The sequence below is a fragment of the Peromyscus californicus genome, unplaced genomic scaffold (genome assembly GCF_007827085.1).
Source record: "Peromyscus californicus insignis strain IS unplaced genomic scaffold, ASM782708v3 Scaffold_5__1_contigs__length_169319896, whole genome shotgun sequence".
NCBI classification, from domain to species: Eukaryota; Metazoa; Chordata; class Mammalia; order Rodentia; family Cricetidae; genus Peromyscus; species Peromyscus californicus.
Genome location: NW_026294573.1, coordinates 112,966,562 through 112,985,991, shown reverse-complemented (window position 1 = coordinate 112,985,991; position 19,430 = coordinate 112,966,562). Strand labels below are relative to the sequence as shown.

Genomic DNA, 19,430 nt, shown 5'->3' with positions numbered 1-19,430 from the left:
ACAACATGTGATCTGGGTATGGTGGCTCATGCATATGATCCCAGCACTCAGAAGACTGAGGGAGGAATATTGCTGTGAGTTTCAGGATGATGGTATGAAACCCTGTCTTGAGCAACTTACAAACAAATAAAACAGCAAAAACCAGTTTTTGTTTATGGTCATATAGGATATAGTTGAAATACTGGTTTTCAGTTAAGTTCTTTGCATATCTACTCCCATTGAAGTGGGTTATTGTACTATTTATATTTCTATTATTTCTGTTTGGGGGTAATTTTGCTTGTTTTTTTGGTGTAGGAGCTATTGTCTTGATTCTGAGCTCACAGAAATGTTTATTCACTCTCCCACTCTTCTATTATTCCTCCCGTTTGCACACCCTGCTCTGGGAAACCAGCTTCGTTAGTTTCTGCTTTAGTTTTCTTGTGTTTGTTTGTTTTGTACAAATGAACTGATAATGAACATCCTCTTTACCAAGAGTACTGGGGGTAGCATGCTGTATGCGCTGTTTTGTGCTTATTCTTTTAACATTTTCTTCATTCATTTTTACAGCTGTGTTATTACTTCACTGTGTGGATTTATCATTATTTAACCATCCTACTATGTATGCCACCAACATGTGGAAACTATAAGCAGTATTGCAATATATAGCTTTGTCTATGTGGTTTTGGTTTGGGGTGTATAGCTCCTTCAAGACAGATTGTTAGATAGGAGATTAGTGGCTAAGTACAGTCATAGGTTTTTTTTTTTTTTGGGTGTGTGTGTGTGTGTGTGTGTGTGTGTGTTTAAATTCTGACCAATTTCTCTCCTGAATGGTTGTTTTAGTTTGCATTTCCAACAACAGTATATATGAGGGTCTTTCTGCAGTTTTGCCTACAGAATGTGTTGCTTGTACATTTTAATTTTTGTCAGTATGGTAGGTGAGAAATGAGATATATGTTGTTGTAATTTACATTTTTTTCTTATTGCAAGTCTGAATTTTTTACATGTTTAATGTGCATGTTTTATGTTTTTATATGGGAATTGTCTTTATGTTTTAAATATTAATGTTTTTTGTGTATATATGTTTGTGTCAGCATATGGGTGCATGCCTATGTATTGGTGCATGTTTTTATGCATTTGTTGGAGACCAGGGCTCAAGTTCAATGTTTCCCTTGATTGTTCTCCATCTTCTTTTTTGAGGCAGGGTCTCTTGTTGTCCTGGAGCTAGCCAAATATGTGAGGCTGGTTGATTAATAAATCCCAGGGATCTCTCTAGCTCTGAGATGATTATGTGATTGTACCTACCTTTTGTACATGGATTGTAGCGGTCAAACTCAGGTCCTTATGTTTGAGTGGCACACAGTTTACCAACTGAGCCATCACTGCAGATCTTTATTTTGTCTTTTGAGACTGAGCCTCACATATCCCAGGCTTGCCTTAGACTTGCTGTGCAGCTGAGGATGACTTTGAACTTGTGATCCACCTGCCTCTAATATAAAAGTGTTAGAATTACAGGTATGAATCACTGTACCCAGTTTTATGCTGTGCTGGGATTCAAACCCAGGACCTAGTGCAGGCTAGGTAAGCACTAACTAAGCTATATCCATAGCCTTGAAATTATTGATTTTAGTGTAGTTAGATTTCTGAGTACTTTGCTTTATGGTATGGTTTTTAAACATTTGCAGCAGTAGAGCTCAGATATGTCTTTTACAAACTTTTTCTCTCCTTCTATGACTTATCTTTGTATTTTCTCTTGATCAAGATTGCTTTCTGTGTATGAGTGCTTATCAGTTTTACACTTCCTAAATTTATTATCAGCCTTTGTGTGTGTATTTGTCAGATGACAACTTTGTAGAGTTGGTTCTCTCCTCCCTTGTCTACAGGGGTTCTAGGGCTTGAACTTAGCTCAGCAGACTTGTGTTGTTAAGTGCTTTGGCTTGCTGAACCATCTCGCCAGTTCCAAGATTGCTTTTTATTTTTTATATTTTTTATTCTTATCCAGATTTCAAGAGTTGTGCTGATACTAATAAAATAGAATATATTTCTTCTTTTAGGTGTGATTAGAGCTAATTTTATCTGTAAACGTTTGGTAGAATTTAATGGTAAATCTAGCTAGACCTTTTATTTTCTTTATAGAAACATTTTTAAATGTTATAAGTCAAAGAAGACATTTAACTTTGAAAACTTTGGATTATATATAGTCACTGTACATGGTATTGTGCTGCATAAGGATGTTTTATTTAAGTATGTATTTATGTTGAGGTTATCCCTTGCATATTGCCTACCTTTCTCTCTCCTTTCCTGTGAGTCCCCTTTCTCCTCCCAGACAATATCTATACTATACAAAATACAGAAATCACATGATGAAAGAAAAATAATACAGTCATGATTTTATGTCTTTATAAAATATAGGAGCCACAAATGAGAGAAAACAAAATATTTTGTCTTTCTGGCTTAATTTACATACTATAATTTTGTCCAATTGTTTCCTGCATGTAGCATAACTTTGCTCTTCTTTATGGAAGCTTTGGACTTTATAGTCATCAGTTTATTTTTGTATTTTCCTAGTATTTTTCTTAATCAGAATTTTGAAACTTGTTGATATAAAAGTATTTATGCATAAAATGCATTTTTAGTTTTTGTTCCTTTTAAAATTTTATTTTTAATAAAGATTGTGTGTGTGTGTGTATGTGTGTGTGTGTGTGTGTGTGTGTGTGTGTGTGTGTGTGTGTGTGTGTGTGTATCTGTCTGTCCATGTAAGTATACACCACATGTGTTCAGGTACCCTTGGAAGCCAGAAGAGAGAGCATTTTATTCCATGGAGCTGCCCAGTGTGGGTGCTAGGAATTCAACTTTGGCACTCAGAAAGAACAAGAAGCACTTTTAACTCCTGATCCATCTTCCCTGCTCCACCCATCTTTTAAAAAGATTCTGGTCTGATGATTTGTACTTTTTTTCTCTTTATAGTCTTATTAGAAATCAATTTATTAATTATTTTAAAGTAAATACTGTGTAGTGTTTTGATCCTCTGTAGTATTCTACATTAAATAAATTTCAGTTCACCTGTGAGACTTAAGAGGTGGGAATATTTTGTAAATAATATTCATGATACTTTGTGTTGGCTGGGGTGTGTGTGTGTGTGTGTGTGTGTGTGTGTGTGTGTGTGTGTGTGTGTGTGTGTGTCTGATTTCAGGGCTTCTGTCAAAGTGGAGGACAGAGACAGTAAAGTCCCTTCGAATTAAAAACTCAGCTGGCTAGAAACACACAGATCCTGTCTAACAAAGTGGAAGTGAAGGACCCATACCTGTCCTCTGACCTCTACATAGGTACCTGTATACAGATGTAACCACATTCAAACATGTGAACACATCATACATGTACCAAAAGTATACAAAGATGAAAGAATACTGTATGATATTTCAAAGTATTTTATTGGAGGTTGAAATCATATCTGATTGTATGTAGTGATGTGTATGGGTGTTTTGCCTGTATGTATGAATGTATGCTATGTGTATGCCTGATACCTGCAGAGGCCAGAGGAGAGCATCAGATCCCCTGAAACTTGAGTTACAGAAGATTGTGAGCTGCCATATGGGTGCTGGGAATTGAACTCGAGTCTTCTGAAAGAGCATTCAGTGTTCTTAACTGCTTAGCCATTTCTCCAGCCCCTACAGTCAATTTTGAATTACTAGATTCTTGTTTTTTTTTTTTTTCCCCTTGAGATCTCATTCTAGCACTGCCCCGCATGTCCCTCCATCTTTCTGTTTCAGCATCCAAAATGCTGGGATTACAGATGTGTGCTACCACACCTATCTTTCTTTAAAATGTTTAATTTGAGGTCCTTGTAGCTGCACTTGATTGCTTTTTGAAGGGATACTTCTGTGTCTTCCAGTACACAGTTATGAATCAGTATGTGTCAGATGTCAGGATACAGTGAATGAAGATCATTTAGTGTTTGTTCTGTTACCCAACAGTGTTTGCATTTCTTTTATTGAGAGGTGTTTGTAGGAACAATGTGGGGTCTTTTCTGGTATAGACAGTTGTTACTATTTGTGTTTGGGAAATCAAAAGTAAAATGAATAGTACTTTTTAACCTATTTTTAGTTCTTCAAAAGCTATAGTAGGAATCCCCTCCTTCATCATTATTCGTCTGTCACTGTTTTTCGAAAGAGTCCTACTTGATAGCCACACTACCAAGCATTTAGTTAGGATTCAGTACTTTCGAGGCCATTAGTAGTTTATAAAGATCATGGTGATGTTTATCTAATTTAAGGGCAGAACAACTTCATGGACTTGAATGAACCAGAATTTCTGTCTCAGAGAATACCTATGTATGTGACTGTCAGTGCTAAATTAGTGCCTTACTGTGGAGATTGAAAACATGTGATTGCTGTATAGAAGTGCAAGCACCTTGTCATGGTAAATGATACTTATTACTTGGCAATAATTATGTATATGGTATGGTAAAACAATCCTTTAAAAGAGAAGAACATTTAGCCTGGCGGTGGTGGCACACGCCTTTAATCCCAGCACACGGGAGGCAGAGCCAGGTGGATCTCTGTGAGTTTGAGTCCAGCCTGGACTACAGAGTGAGTTCCAGGAAAGGTGCCAAAGCTACAAAGAGGAAACCCTGTCTCGGGGGGGGGGGGGGGGGGGGGGGGGGGGGGGGGGGGGGGGGGGAAGAACATTTAAAGAAGTATTTCACGTTAAAAATGGAAATTTATATTCCCAACGTATTATCTTCCTCTTAAAAGACTTTTAAATTATAATACTTATTTAAGACTACTCAAAGCCAGTTATGGTATCTTTCACAAGCCTTGGTCTCAGTATTCAGGAGGCAGAAGCCGGTGATCTCTGTGAGTTTCAGGCCAGCCAAAGCTGTACAGTGTTGTTTGTCTTAAACAAACAATAACAGCAAGGCCTGTTCAAGTAGAGATAGTGAGGTATATGATAAGAAAAATAGATGACAGATGTTTTTTAAAGTTAAAAACAGTCTAACTGGCAACATTTAAGAAAATGCTGAGGAAATGTAGTTTTTAGATAGCAAATTAAAGGAAGGGAGGTGCACGCTAAATAGTATGTTGGCAAACTTCCTGAGATGCACGTATATAGTAATTAGAAGCTTATTGGCTTTTAAATGTCAGCCAGCTTTTATTCTCTTCCTTTTCCTACTGTCTCCTTTTATGAATAGTGATTATTCTTACTTTTAAAGAAGGTTTAACAAGTTTTCTGTGAACATTTGTTAGTTACCACTACTGCTTCCAGCAAGGTTTTCTTGGTTGAATTTCTTATTCTTTTTTGAAGATTTATTTATATATTTATTATGTGTACAGTGTTCTGCCTGCATGTATGCCTGCACGCCAGAAGAGGGCACCAGATCTCATTATAGATGGTTGTGAGCTACCATGTGGTTGCTAGGAATTGAACTCAGGACCTCTGGAAGAGCAGCCAGGGTTCTTAATCTCTGAGCCATCTCTCCAGCCCTTGGTTGAATTTCTTAGTTGTCAAAGCATGGCTAAGAATTTTCTCATTTCATTGTTGAGATTTGGGGACATATCCTAAGGTTTGTACTTAAATCCAGTAAAGAAATGCCCTTAGTCATGTCCCTTATAGTATATTATTGACATATTATCACTTACATTCTAAATGTAAAAAGGGAGTTGGCTAAATTAGTTTAATTCAGGATTGTGTATGTCTACTATTAATGTTCTGTTAGTGTGTTTTATTGTCCCTAAGGATAAAAGGAGCAGAGACAGTTTTGAGGAGACTGAAACTGTGCCCTATTTCATGCTTTAAGATGTTTTTAAGATGTTTGCTTTCTTTTTTTTTTTTTTTTTTTTTTTTTGGTTTTTCTAGACAGGGTTTCTCTGTGTAGCTTTGCGTCTTTCCTAGAACTCGCTTTGGAGACCAGGCTGGCCTCGAACTCACAGAGATCCGCCTGCCTCTGCCTCCCGAGTGCTGGGATTAAAGGCGTGCGCCACCACCGCCCGGCAAGATGTTTGCTTTCTTAATCTCACTAGGTAGTCCATACCAGTGGAAAGAATCACACAAACATCTGTCTCCAGTGACAACTCAAGAGTCCACTAGTATCAGAAATGTTCTAGTTTCAGAAAAGTTGTTAATAAATGTGGATTCTAAAACTCCTGAAGTAGAGTTTTTTAAGCTATGAATTTGAATTGTAAAGAGACGGTTATGCCAGGTCCTGCAGTGATGCATCTTTAACCTAGCACTTGGAGGTGGAGTTAGCCTGGTGCAGTTGAAAGTTCCAGGATACCTCAGGACTATGAAGTGAGATCTCCATAGCTCTGTTTAAAAGCCAAAAACAAACAGCACAAAAAGGAGATTGTTATAATAGTCTTGAGTGTTCTAATTTTCTGTGATTATGTCAGTATGGCACACTGAGAAGGTTCTGTTGGCTTGCTTTGAATTGGCACTTGTTTACTAATGTATAGTTATCCTGCAGCTCATTTCTGTGCTGTTAGCTGTCTTAAAAAGCGGTTAATTTCATGTAGGCTCTTAGATATGTCTGTACATAGAGATTTGGAGTGTGAAATACAGGCTTTCCCTCCATATAGAAATACTAAAACTGAAGTTATATGTTCATTTACTTATATGTCTTTTAGGAAAAATAAATATGGTAAAAGAGTGAGATATGGTATAGTGCCCATGCTTACTTACCAGGCCAAGGTTACCTGATATGGTTTAATTTTTCATGGCCATATCAGGTAACCTTGGCCTGGTAAGTAAGCATGGGCACTATACCATATCTCACTCTTTTACCATATGAAAAATTAAACCAAGGCGCAAAGCTACACAGAGAAACCCTGTCTCGAAAAACCAAAAAAAAAAAAAAAAAAAAAAAAAATTAAACCAGGCGGGTTGGAGGGGCCACAGCAAGACAGAGGTTGTGACAATTTTATTGAGAGCAATCAGACTCTTTATACCTTTATCAGCAACAGAATATAGTGGCAATTGCCAGGATCAATACAAATGTAGTTGCTGGGATAGAATGACATTTGCAAGCCATGCAGGGTACACAAGAGAGTAATGTCTAAGACCAGTTGCCCTGCTAAGCTTCCATGCTTCCTTGATTTCTAAGGAAACAAACAGAGAAACACAAAGTGGCCTGAATGTTTCACTGCCTGAGGGAGTGCATCAGTCTCTTGGGAACTGGAAAGGCACATTGTGCCCCAGGAGCCATGGAAAAACCTGTGACACATGCATCTCAAGGCAGCTAGGCCAGGCCAACTTCATAGTTCCCCACATTAAGGTTAGTATTTATGTCCTTCCATAGCTTACTCCACTGATGATTTCTCTTTAATCATTCCAAAGTTCTAAAGGCAGTATTTCTTCATTTATAATGTTTTGATGTGGACTGGGAATATAGCTCTATAGAGAGCACTTGCCTTTATATTGAGGCTCTAAGGTCAATTCCCAGCACCACAAAACCAAACCCACCTGGAGTTTCAGTGCAAATGATAGACCCCTGATTGACACAGGACCATAATCCTTGTACTTGGGAGGCTGAGGTAGGCCATCATGAATTAGAAGCCCCCTTGGGCTACATAGGAAGACTGTTTTTAGAAAGGAAAATAAGGGGCTGCTGAGATAGCTCAGGACTTAAGAGCACTGGCTGCTCTTCCAAAAGACCCAGGTTTCATTCTTAACGCCTATGTAGGAGCTTAACAACCATCTCTTAACTCAAGTTCTGAGGGATCTGAGGCCCTCTGTTGGCCTCAGTGGGCACCAGACATGCATGTGGTGCACAGACATATTTGTAGGCAAAGTATCCATACACATATAATTGTTTTTTTTTAAAGGAAAAACAGAAACAAAACAAAATGATATAATGGACTTTCTAGAGATCTGAATAGAATCTCTAATGAATGAAAGGATGATTTAGGGAATGAAACCATATATAGTTTGACTTTTACTCCTTACACAAGCTGTAACTTCTGTGTACTCAGACTTTTAACCTAGCTCTCCATAATCAGTGCCCTTACCCCACTGCTTTCCAGTGACAGATATTTTATTATACCATGGGTCAAAGCTATTATTTTGTTAGGAATATTTATGTCAAGTTTTTGGTAAAATTTTAGCACAGAATTAAGTTCATTATCATCTATAATACATGGTATAGGATGTATTCACTAGTTCTTCAAGTAAGTTTTTATATATTTTTGATTATCGTGTTGTCACCTCATTTCTAGAAACACTAGTAATCTTATTAGAATTATTAAGTATGTTCTGTATTTAAATTTTCATGAAGTTTTTTTTGAGATATAGAAGCAGGTAGCCCAAACTAGCCTCGCACTCTCTGTGTATCTGAGGCTGACCTTACACTTTGGATCCCCCTGCTTTCATCTCATGAATGCAAGCATTATAGGCCTGTGACAACACACCCAGTTTTATGCTGTACTGCAATTTGAACCCAGGCTTCATATATGCTATGCTAATACCCTACCTACCTGAGCCCCATTCTTAACATTTTACCCTTTTTTATTTTAAAATAGAATTATTCATTTGGTGTTACTATCTCATTGTACAAAAGACAATATTTGCATGTTTAGTATCTGTTAGGTTGGTCGGTCTGTCAGTCTGCGCCTCTCTCTCTCTCTCTCTCTCTCTCTCTCTCTCTCTCTCTCTCTCTCTCTCTCTCTCTCTCCCCGTGTGTGTGTGTGTGTGTGTGTGTGTGTGTGTGTGTGTGTGTGTGTGTGTGTGTGTGTGTGGCCAAAGATCAACCTTGGGTATTGTTTTGCAGATGCTATCTACCTTGGTGTTTGTTTGAGACTGTCTCTTTGTTGACCCAAAACTTGGCAGTTAGGCTAGACTGGTTGGTCAGTGAGCCTGTCTCTACCTCCCCAGTACCTAGATTACAGGCTGTTGCCACCACACCTGGCTTTTTTGCTGGATGATGGGGAATCAAACTCAGGTCCTGACGCTTGTGCAGCAAGCACTTTACTGATTGAGTCTCTCCAGTCTCCTCACTTTTTATTATTATGCGTCTTTGCATTAAAGGCGAGTATTTTATACATAAGGTTTTTTTTTTATTTTATTTTTTCCTACCCTGTAGGTTGCTTCCACAGAATGTTGGCCTTCTCTATGTTGGAGGTTATGAAAGACCCTTTGCACAAATCAAGGTATGCTTATTCATTTTCTGTGTATTTTTCTTTGGTGTTTACTTTTCTGGAGCTCACCCAAAACTTAGTAAAATCATCAGCTTCATCAGAGATGTTGGTGAATATGAAGGAATAGTTTCATGGATTTTGCTAATGTCTGCTGAAACAATTATAAAGCAATACCAGACCTGATACTTAAAACTCTGTTCATACTAGAGTTGACTTTCAACAACATTTTCAGGACGTGTGTTCTTTATTGGGTGTGGTTTATAGCAGTATACTGTACATTAGACATCCAGTTTGATAAATGCTAACATATTTACTCTGATAAAAAAGTATTAAGATAATGAAATATATCTAATACTTGAAAAAAAATGTACTCAGATGGTTTGAAATTTTTTTCCCTGTCCTTATTTTTGTCATCTTGTCCCCTAGAAACCACTAAACTAACTTGTTATTATAGAGGAATTTATGTACTTTAGTACTTCAGTGAATGGAATCATACATTTCTTCCCCCTCTCTTATTTTCATCTTTCACTCAGCTGATTATTTTGAGAGTCGTCTACATTGTTACGCTTATTATTACTACTGTTGTTTTCTTTTGGAGGTAGTGTTGGGAATTTAACCCAGGGACTGATGTGTGCTAGGCGCTGCTGTTAACATTTGCATATGGTTTTTCAGTAAGAATGTGTGCTTTCTTTTCTCCTGGGTAGCAGAGTATCCTGTGTTTCTCATGGGTAGATACATGTGTCTATTCCATTGACCTTCCTTCCACTAGTACCACTGTATGGATTATTGTAGTTTTATAGTAAGTCCCCAAATCAAATTATATAAGTCCTCCAGTTTTGTTCTTTACTGTGTAGCTTTGGTTAATCTAGTTTCTTTTCATTTTCATGCAATTTTTAAGAACTATTATATCAATTTATATAAAAGTGCTTATTTAGATTCTATTTGGGATTATGTTGAATCTATAGATAGATTTGAATAAAATTGAAATTTTTAACAGTATTGTGCTGGAGGTATGGCTCAATGATAGTGTATTAGCCTGGCATGTGTTTAATACTGGGTTTAGTTCCAGGACAGGAAGGGAGGTAGTTAGATTTTTAATAATACTGGAACATTCAGTTCACCAAGACTGCATCTCTCTATTTATTCCAGCTTTAATATCTCTTACTGTGATATGTTCTTATTTGGTGGTCTTGAATAGTTTTACAGTACATAAGTGTGTGTGTGTGTGTGTGTGTGTGCGTGTATTTCATGTTTTATAAAAGTTTTTTGAATGCTCATTGCTAATGTGTAAAAAGATGATTCTTCATATATTGACTTTGGATTCTGTGGTATTATTACACTGAATTATTGGTTCTGGTAGTGTTTTTTGTGGACTTTATAGGATTTCTTTACATAATTTTATGATCCACTGAAAAAATCTTGTCTGATCTGGTGCATTTCACTGCAGTTTCTTTATTGTACTGACTGCAGTCTTTAATGCCAGGCTAAACAGTAATGGTTAGATCAGGCATCCTTGTGATCTTCCTAATCTTAAAGGAAAAGCATTCAGTCTTTTGTTAGAACTGTCCATAGAAATATTAGGTAAGACTCGATCAATTGGGGCTCAAGAAATAGCTCAGCATAATGCTGAGCTATTTTTAAAATTTAGCAGGCAGAATCCATAAACTCCCATGGGGTGAAAGTCTGTCCATGTGGCTTTTAATCAGCCAAGAGTGGTGGTTACTGAAAGGCTGAAGGCTACAGGGTTGCCACTGTGGAACACATTTGTATAGTCGTCTGTTCCAGTTCTTACAGTCCAGGAGATGTGAGAGGCACTGAGGCTAAGTGTGACTTTTCAGATCAAACTACAGAAAGAAACTGCTGTGTTTTAAATGTGAATTCCGTTCAGCACAAGTCTAAAAAGAACCGTAAGCATTGCTCAGGACTCTTCTCTAATGCAGTTCTTTTACAGTTGGCTCTTGAGGGACTAGATTCCCCCTAGTCACAGTCACTCAAAATTTCTAAGCATGCATTAAAAACAATCTCCTTGTACCCAAGGAAATTTAGGTTGTTCTCTGCATTCCAGTGCATATACAGCAGGTAAAAAAGAAGTATTTATCTCGCCTCCATTTTTTTTCCTTTCCTTTTTTTTTCTAAAAACCATCTGGGACCGGAGAGAGGGCTCAGAGGTTAAGAACACTTGTGATCTTCCTGAGAACTTGGCTATGGCTCCTGGCACATACGATGGGCAGCTGATGACTGCCCAGTTCCAGGGGATCCAATGCCTTTTCTGACCCCTGAAGTCACATGCATATGACATGTGGCAGTGGTGGCGAGTGGTGGTGGGAGGCATACAAAAGTAACGATAAATCTTTTTAAAAGTTAGTGTATTTTTCCTTTAAAGTTTTTTTTTTTTTGTACTGAGGTCGTTACTTAAAACATCTTTGAGATGGTTAACAAGTCAGTTTTAATTTTAGGCTAAGTTAAATTTAAAAGTTAAAATATTAATTTTGGATCATTCTATTGTAAAAAAACAAACAAACCCTAAACTAATGGAAATAATTTGATGTGTTTGCCAGCTAGTAATTGTTTTTAAGATACTTGGAGCCAGTATGGTGGCTTATGGCCATAATCTACCACTTGGGAGGCTGAAGCAGGAGAATTGCTACAAGTTTGAGATCAAAAGAATGAAAACCTGTCTCAGGGCTGGCATGGGCTCTTACTTGATGTATTAGGTCAACATTTTTATTACTTAAATAAACTAATGCCCATATATTTGTATTTTAAATCTCTAAAATGCTTTCCATACTTTAGGAATATAGGAGATGCATTTTTGATAAGACCCTGTCTGAGAGAGAAAGAAATGTGCTTATACAATTGCAACAAACTGAACTTTCAAAGTAGATGTTATGTCACATTATTATTTCCTTTTGATTTGGCTTTTTATTTTAAAATATCCATTTGCTTATTGTGATGGAGGTATATGTGGAGGTCAGAGGATAGTTTTGAGGAGCTGACTCTTTGCTTCTATGATGTGGTTTCTGGTGATAGAACTCAGGTCCTTGGGCTTGGTGGCAATTGCTTTTTTAGCTACTGAGCCATCTTGTTGTCTTTTGGTTTGATTTTTAGATGCTGGACTCATCCCTCAGAATTTCCTCTATTGAGACTGACTCACAGTTTGACAAATACTGCTTGAGGATAAGACTCCTCCAGCTAATGCTGCCATATGCTTCCAGCAGGAAAATGCCACATTTGTGACACTCAGGAAGCTGCTTGCCCCTGAATTGAAGCTAGCCCTTAGACTGGCCTTGGAGAGAAGGAAAAGATGAAAGAACATACGTAGTTGCTGGGTAGAGGGCAGAAAACAGTGTAGGAAGATATCAATGAGAATCGAGTTAAGATATTCTATAAAACCAAGTAAAGCCATTTTTCTGTTTTAGAATACATAACTCTAAAGAACAGAAGGGAGCCTTCTACACCTCCTCTGTCTTCCAAGTGATTTCATGTATTTTGAGGATAGAGAAAGAAATAAAGATCAAATCTCCCGTTGATGAAAAAATTAGAAGTTGAGGTGGGTGAAAAATTGAGAGAAAGCAATTGAATCAGATTTAGATTTATATGACATATTCATTGAATAATGGCTAAATTTTCCATAGTGCTATTAATAATGAGGAAGCATTTTTCACTGTCTTGGATTTACAGGAATAAAGATTGAGGTAGTTGTCTAGATTTTGAAAGCAAGATTAGTAAGAAAAAGAGCAAACAACAACAGACTCATCATTGAAGGTCTGAGGCTTTCTTCCACAAATAGCTGTTAAATTATTCTTCAGATCCCTGCAATAAGGGAGCTTTTACTTGGTAGATATTAAAATTTTTATGCCATGGTCTATGGGAGGTAGTAAAGTGGTAAGTGTTTGCCATGAAAATATGAGAATCCTAGTTTGTCCCTGAAAATTATTGTGTAAACAAAAATGAGTGTACTAGTGCCTGTTATTCCAGACTGAAGACAAAGGAATCTCTGGGGCTACCTTGGAGCTTCAGGCTCAGGGAGAGAGAGAGAGACCTTGTCTTAAAGTAATAAGGTAGATTAATTGAGGAAGGTACTGGGTGTCAACTTATGGCCTCCACACACGTGAGTGAATATGTGCATACACATAGACACAGAATTACACATTGTTATGAACAAATTATATGGTAATTGTTGAACAGAGTTCTAGAAAGTGCACGATGCTGCTTTTTTCCTGGATAAGTGCTTTAGATAGCATTGTTCTCAAAATAGAGTAAGAGTTCAGGCCATAGCCACAGAGTTTAGTCTTGGTTTTTCCCTTTTTGTGAGATGTACTCTCATGTAGTCCAAGCTCACTATGTTGCTGAGGATGATCTCAAGCTCTTAGACTTCCCACTGATAACAGGCATATGTCACCCTGCCCAGTCAATCTCAGTATTCTTTTAAGTTTTATTTTAAAAAATTATTTGTATATGTATGTGTGTATGTGTGAGTTTGTATGTGTGAGTTCAGTGCTCTCAAAAGCTAGAGAGGCATCCCTTGGAGCTAGAATTATGTGGGTGTTAGAAACTCAACTTAGGTTCTCTGCATGTTCTTAACTGTTGAGTCATCTTTCCAGCGCCCCCCATCTCAGTATTCTCATCATCATATCAGTTAAGAAGTTATCTTGTTCAAGTCTGTGTCCTTAGCATTTAGCCCAGTTGCAAAAGGAAATGAGTATTTGTTAACATTATTACTGAAGAGTCCTTAGAAAGTAACACTGTTGCTGTTGGTTTTCATCTTTAAAGAATTTATCATGACTGATTGGAACACAGTGACTTGGTAGAGACTTCTGCAATTTCCTCACCTTGGAGATTGAGATTGGAGAATCTGGGCTACATAGTGAGAGTATCTCAAAAACAACACAGACCTACCCCCAAAAGAATTTATGGAATTCACTGTGTAGACCAGTCTGGTCTCGAACTCAGATCTGCCTGCCTCCGCCTTCTGAGGCAGTGCTACCGTGCTTGGCTATATTTTTTAATCTCTTATTACATCTTGAGTTATGCTCATCTCTGTGGTTATATAAATTAATTTTAATTTCTAATTCAAGATTGTGGCAGTAAATTATTATTAATGTCAGTAGCAGCTTTATTTGAAATGTATATTTTATGAGTGTATTACATTGAGAACATTTTAAAAATAGTACTCAAGTTGTTTTTGTATTAGGAAAGTTAGAATTTTTCTTAATTAGAAATTCCATTATCTTTCAGTCTTTCAAACTGGATTCTTTACAGAGAATTATTTGGCTTATTATACTCTATGTGTGTGTGTGTGTGTGTGTGTCTGTGTGTCTGTGTCTGTCTCTGTGGTGCTGGGATGGAGGCCAGGCTTTGCAGTGCTCTACCACTGAGCTGAAACCTCAGATCTTGGTCACACTGTATAGCCCAGACTGGTGTCTGAATGTAGTCATTCTGCCTCTGTCTCCTCTCTGTTTGGATTATAGGCTTGTACTGTTGTGTCATGCCCAGTAGATAGCACAACATGTGCAGTGTGAATAGCTTGGAGGAAACAAAACAAGTCCGTCCACTGATTATTTTCTTCTCTACAAGGAACCACAGAAACTCAGTCTGCATAATACAAATTATGTACATTGCCACAAATTATAATAGAGGTGTTAAAATAGATATTTCATCATCTTCAGAAGTTTGATATTGCTATACTCATTGAAAGTGAGGAAATATATGGTAAGTCAGAGGAAATGTTAATATTCTAAAATAGGGCTGCCATGGTGGTGCATGCCTTTAATCCCAGCACTTGGGAGACAAAGACAGGCAGATCTCTGTGAGTTTAAGGCTATCCTGGTCTACAGAGCAAGTTCCAGGACAGCCAGAGTTGCATAGAAAGACCCTGTCTTAAAAAGGAAAAACAAATTCTAAATTAGGAATAAAGAGATACTATCTTGCTTAGTTTTTATTGAGATCATAACCAACAATCACCTGGGAAGTAGAGGGAGCATCAGTGGAATTGCCTTAATCATATTGTACTGTGGTCACATCTGCTAATCGTGTAAGAGGGACCAGCCCGCTGTGAGCAGTAACATCCCTAGGCAAGTGAGTCAGGGTTATATAAGAAAGTTAACTCAATATAAGCTGGAGAGCAAGCCAATAAACAGCACTTCTCCATGGTCTCTGCTTCAGTTCCTGCCTGTGGTTTCCTGCCTTGAGCTTCTGCCTTGGTTTCCCCACGTGATAGACGTAACCTACAAGCTAAATTAAACCAATTCTTCCCCAAGTTGCTTTTGGTCAGTGCTGTGTCACAGTAACAGAAACTAGAGCATGTATATTCAAAGAAGTCTATTCTTATGAAATAGTTTTTCTAAACTTCTGGTAAAACATTTCTCTTCATATCTTAAAAATTTCATTGTCTGTAGAATTAATTGTTGTAAGTAGAAAAATGACAACTTTTTGTTCAGAAAATTCATAAACTACGCTAAACATAATGAGCTGTAAAATATGAAAAAGTATTACAAATTTAACCTTGGAAATTGTCTTAGATTTTCTATTGCTGTGAAGTGACACCATGACCACAACAACTTTTATAAAGGAAAGCATTTAATTGAGGGTGCTCAATTACAGTTTCAAGGTTTAATCCATTATCATCATGACAGGAATAAGGCATGTGGCAGGGTCCTGTGCTGTTGTTCCCTTTGGGGGAGGGGGCCAAGTAGGCGCAGAGTCAAACCACACAGACTCAGGGAGAATGTTGAAACAACAAGCTCAGTTTATTCAGGAAAAGGCAAGCCTTATATACCTTCCATCCCACCCTGGGTGGGTGGGGTTCTGATGAATATGCATCTGCTGGTGTGACATGGCTGCCTCTCATTGGTCCGGGTCATCTCCAGATCATGTTTCCAGCTGCTGTTGCTAAGGCCATTAGGCAGACCCAGGTTGGCTCTCAGAAAGTCTCTTTTTTACTTGTTTGGGCCCGCTGGCCCTCAAGCCTGTTAGGGATGAGTCATCCCACAAAGGCATTCAGCTAATATATCGGACAGTTATGTTGCCCCTTATAGGGTGTTACTTTGGTATGTACTATTTATTTATTTATGAATGACAGAATCTACATTGCTCAGGCCTACTTCCAATTAGCTATGTAGCTGAGACTGACTTTGAATGCCTGCTGCTCTTGCTTCCACCTCCCAAGTGTTGGGGTTACAAGTGTGTACCACTCATGCCCAGATTCAATGTATTCTCCTTTAAAATAATTAATTTCTCTTCATGTTGAATTATTATCGTATAGAGTGTATTTTATAGTTTTTGATGTCTTCTTTGTTTTGCTCGTATAGTAGACCAAAATAATCCCTATAATTTCTGTAACTTGACAAAAGGCATGTGATTTTTACCAGAAAGGTTGAAGTAGGGAATTATTGTGCTTTGTTTGCATTTGAAATAAATGGAGAATAAAGGAGCTCAGTGTTCTAAATCTCACTTCTTCCACTTAGTTAATAATCATTGAGAGTGTTTACATTCATTATTGCTTAATAGGAAGAGCTGAGAGTTTATACATTGGGAATACTTGTGAATCTCTGAGGTGTTTGAGGAAACTAATTACGATGTCTTCTTATATAGTTTAGAAATATTTTCCCTTCTGTATCCAGAACATCATGTTTTGAATGAATGAACTATACTGTATCATGTATTTCTCCTAGTCAGTATTCCTTTTAAAAATACTGCTTTATTTATTTTGTGTATGTGGGGGTGTGTGTATGCATATGCACATGATGTAGCACAGGAAGCATGTAGAAGCCAGCGGACAACTTTCTAGAATTCTTCTCTTCTTCTACCATATGGGTCCTAGGGTCTGAACTCAGACCATCATGCTTGGTGATAAGTGCCTCTACTCTTTATTTTTCTTCTGTATAGGACCTTTTGTCTTTATTCCTTTTTTATTGCTTGCTAGTGTGTGTGCAGGTGCACATGGAAGCCATGGTTGATGTAGATGTTTTTTAAGGCATTCTGCAGTTAGTTATTGAAGCAGACTCTCTTGCTGAACCTGGCGCTCACCAATTCCATCTCGTCTAGCTGGCCAGCTTGCCCTGAGGATCCTCTGCTTCTGTTCCAAGTGCTGGGATTACAGGAGGCCACTATCTTTTCACCCTAGTCATCATGCTTATGTGGCAAGCACTTTATCTTCGAAGCCATTTCCATAACTGTGAGGTCTACAGTCACTTTCCAGATTTTATTTGGTTTCTGCATTGACTCCATGAGGGCATTGTAGGACTTTGTGTTGGTTTTGTTATACTGCACGGAAAACCACGACTCTTGGAGTTGGCAGCCCTTACAGGAGGTAGTGACAGTGGTCCCTCTCCACTGTCTTCACAGTCCTCACTCAAAGTTTGAAATCTCTGGTAGTTGCCTGGAGGGTTGCCAGCCCTCAAAGAATGTGTGCCCCTCTAATATATTTAGCTATAGGAGATGCATAACATTGGATATGGCTGAGGGGTCAAATGGTCAATCTGTCAAGTGGTTGATGACTAAGATCAGAGTCACTGGCGTGGCCTTGGTAGTATGACCATGATAGCCATCTGTGTATGCAGTTCATGTCCCATGGACTAAAGTACAGTCAGCTCCAGCATCAACAAGGAACAATAAATACTCTTTGTATATTGGCGGTAGGATGGAGAAACCAATGAATAATGAACTCAACAAAAGAGATCTCCAGTGTTTTGGGGTCTCTCACTAACTGGACTTGTTAGCTCCACCCCTAGGATATTCTCAGCCATGGATCCCTACTTGCTGAGGTCCAAAATACTTGTTCACATTTGGAGAGTGTTGGGGGTCCCACCTGTGGTAGCCCTGCCGGGTAGCACTCTGCAGTTCTGAGCACTGGGGCCCATGTTTTAACACAGAACATACTCTGCTTCTCAAGTGCCCTGCTGAGAGCCTGGCTGTGTGTGTGTGTGTGTGTGTGTGTGTGTGTGTGTGTGTGTGTGTGTGTGTGTGTGAGAGAGAGTGTGTGTGTAAAGAGATTTGGGGGCATTTTTACTCTTGGACTGTCTGTATTAAGTCCATGTAGGAGATTCCTTTACTCACAGTCTCTGGCAGCTCATTACCATCAGCCCGTACCAGCTGCACTCCAGCCATCACACAGCTCATTAGTGAACGTTCTCCATTTGGTGGTCTTGGAACCTGTAGGCCCTGCCTTCAAGAAGGGTGGGTGGAAATGGAAGCGAACTTCTCCATCTCCTCCACTTTCAGAGTTGCAGATTCAGTTCCCCTGGGCTCTGATGTATTGGTTCTCTTTTGATAAAAGCTCTCAGTGAGCTCCTGCTCTAAATCACATACTCAGCTCTCAGTTTCTCTCTTAGCTTATAACCCTTGCAAAGTAATCTCAAGCTTTTGGCACAATCAAAACAGCCAGCTTACTTTCTCATCAGCTGTTGCACTCTTCTCCCAGTGATGTGGGAATCCAGTTCAACTTTCTTGGGTATTTTTGTACTGCAGGTATATCCTGTTCATAGTGCCAGACTTTTCCTGCCATGCTCCAGTGCCAGGAAAGGAGAAGGGTCACAGAACATCTGGAGATTGAAGACACTGTGAGGAGCAGAGAGCAAATAAAACCTGCTGTATTCACCAGTATATAGGCTGGTTGTCAGGCAGTGAAAGGCAGGCACTCAGGCACTCGTTGGCACGTGCAGGCTGCACACAGACGGACATAGGCACATGCACAGACGGGCACACAGGCCTGCAGACAAACACAGGGAGGCTGATAAAAGCAGAAAAGAGGCTTCTGCCCTCTGACCTCAAGGCCATATTTATACCGAATTGCACTAAAGTGACACTCTGCCAAAAATAGTTACGTAACAGTACATCACTGTTTACTTTGGAGTTCTCTGGACATCCAGTGTCAGCCATCTTATGCTGACGAATAGACCCTATATCCAGTCCCAGCTGTGTTTTAGCTGACTCATCCCTGATTCCACATCAGTGCTATATTGTCTAAACATAAACTGGCTCTTAAAGGTTTCTGTTTCCAACACTCCTTTATTATTTTTAATATCCAAGAGTTTTGGGTTAAAACTATCATAAGGTTTTTTTTTTTTTTTTTTTGGTTTTTCGAGACAGGGTTTCTCTGTGTAGCTTTGCGCCTTTCCTGGATCTCGCTCTGTAGACCAGGCTGGCCTCGAACTCACAAAGATCCGCCTGCCTCTGCCTCCCGAGTGCTGGGATTAAAGGCGTGCGCCACCACCGCCCGGCAAGGTTTTATTAATTTGAGACAGTCTAGAAATCCATTTCATTTCTTTGAGAACTAGTTGGTAAAAATTACATGTATAAACAAATACCCTGTGTATTTGAGTGTTG

General features: G+C 38.6%; 1 protein-coding gene across 6 annotated transcripts in view; it reads left to right on the top strand.

Annotated features, from left to right (window-relative positions):
- Rngtt (RNA guanylyltransferase and 5'-phosphatase) overlaps positions 1 to 19,430 on the top strand; it is a 217,531-nt gene that overhangs the window by 144,802 nt on the left and 53,299 nt on the right. For 5 of the 6 annotated variants that reach the window (XM_052716753.1, XM_052716748.1, XM_052716749.1 and 2 more), the window contains exon 14: positions 9,050 to 9,116. The exons of the other annotated variant lie outside the window; for it this stretch is intronic. In XM_052716753.1, coding sequence (XP_052572713.1) covers positions 9,050 to 9,116 — 67 coding nt within the window. The remainder of the gene's footprint in view (positions 1 to 9,049; positions 9,117 to 19,430) is intronic. 6 annotated transcript variants of the gene reach the window in all.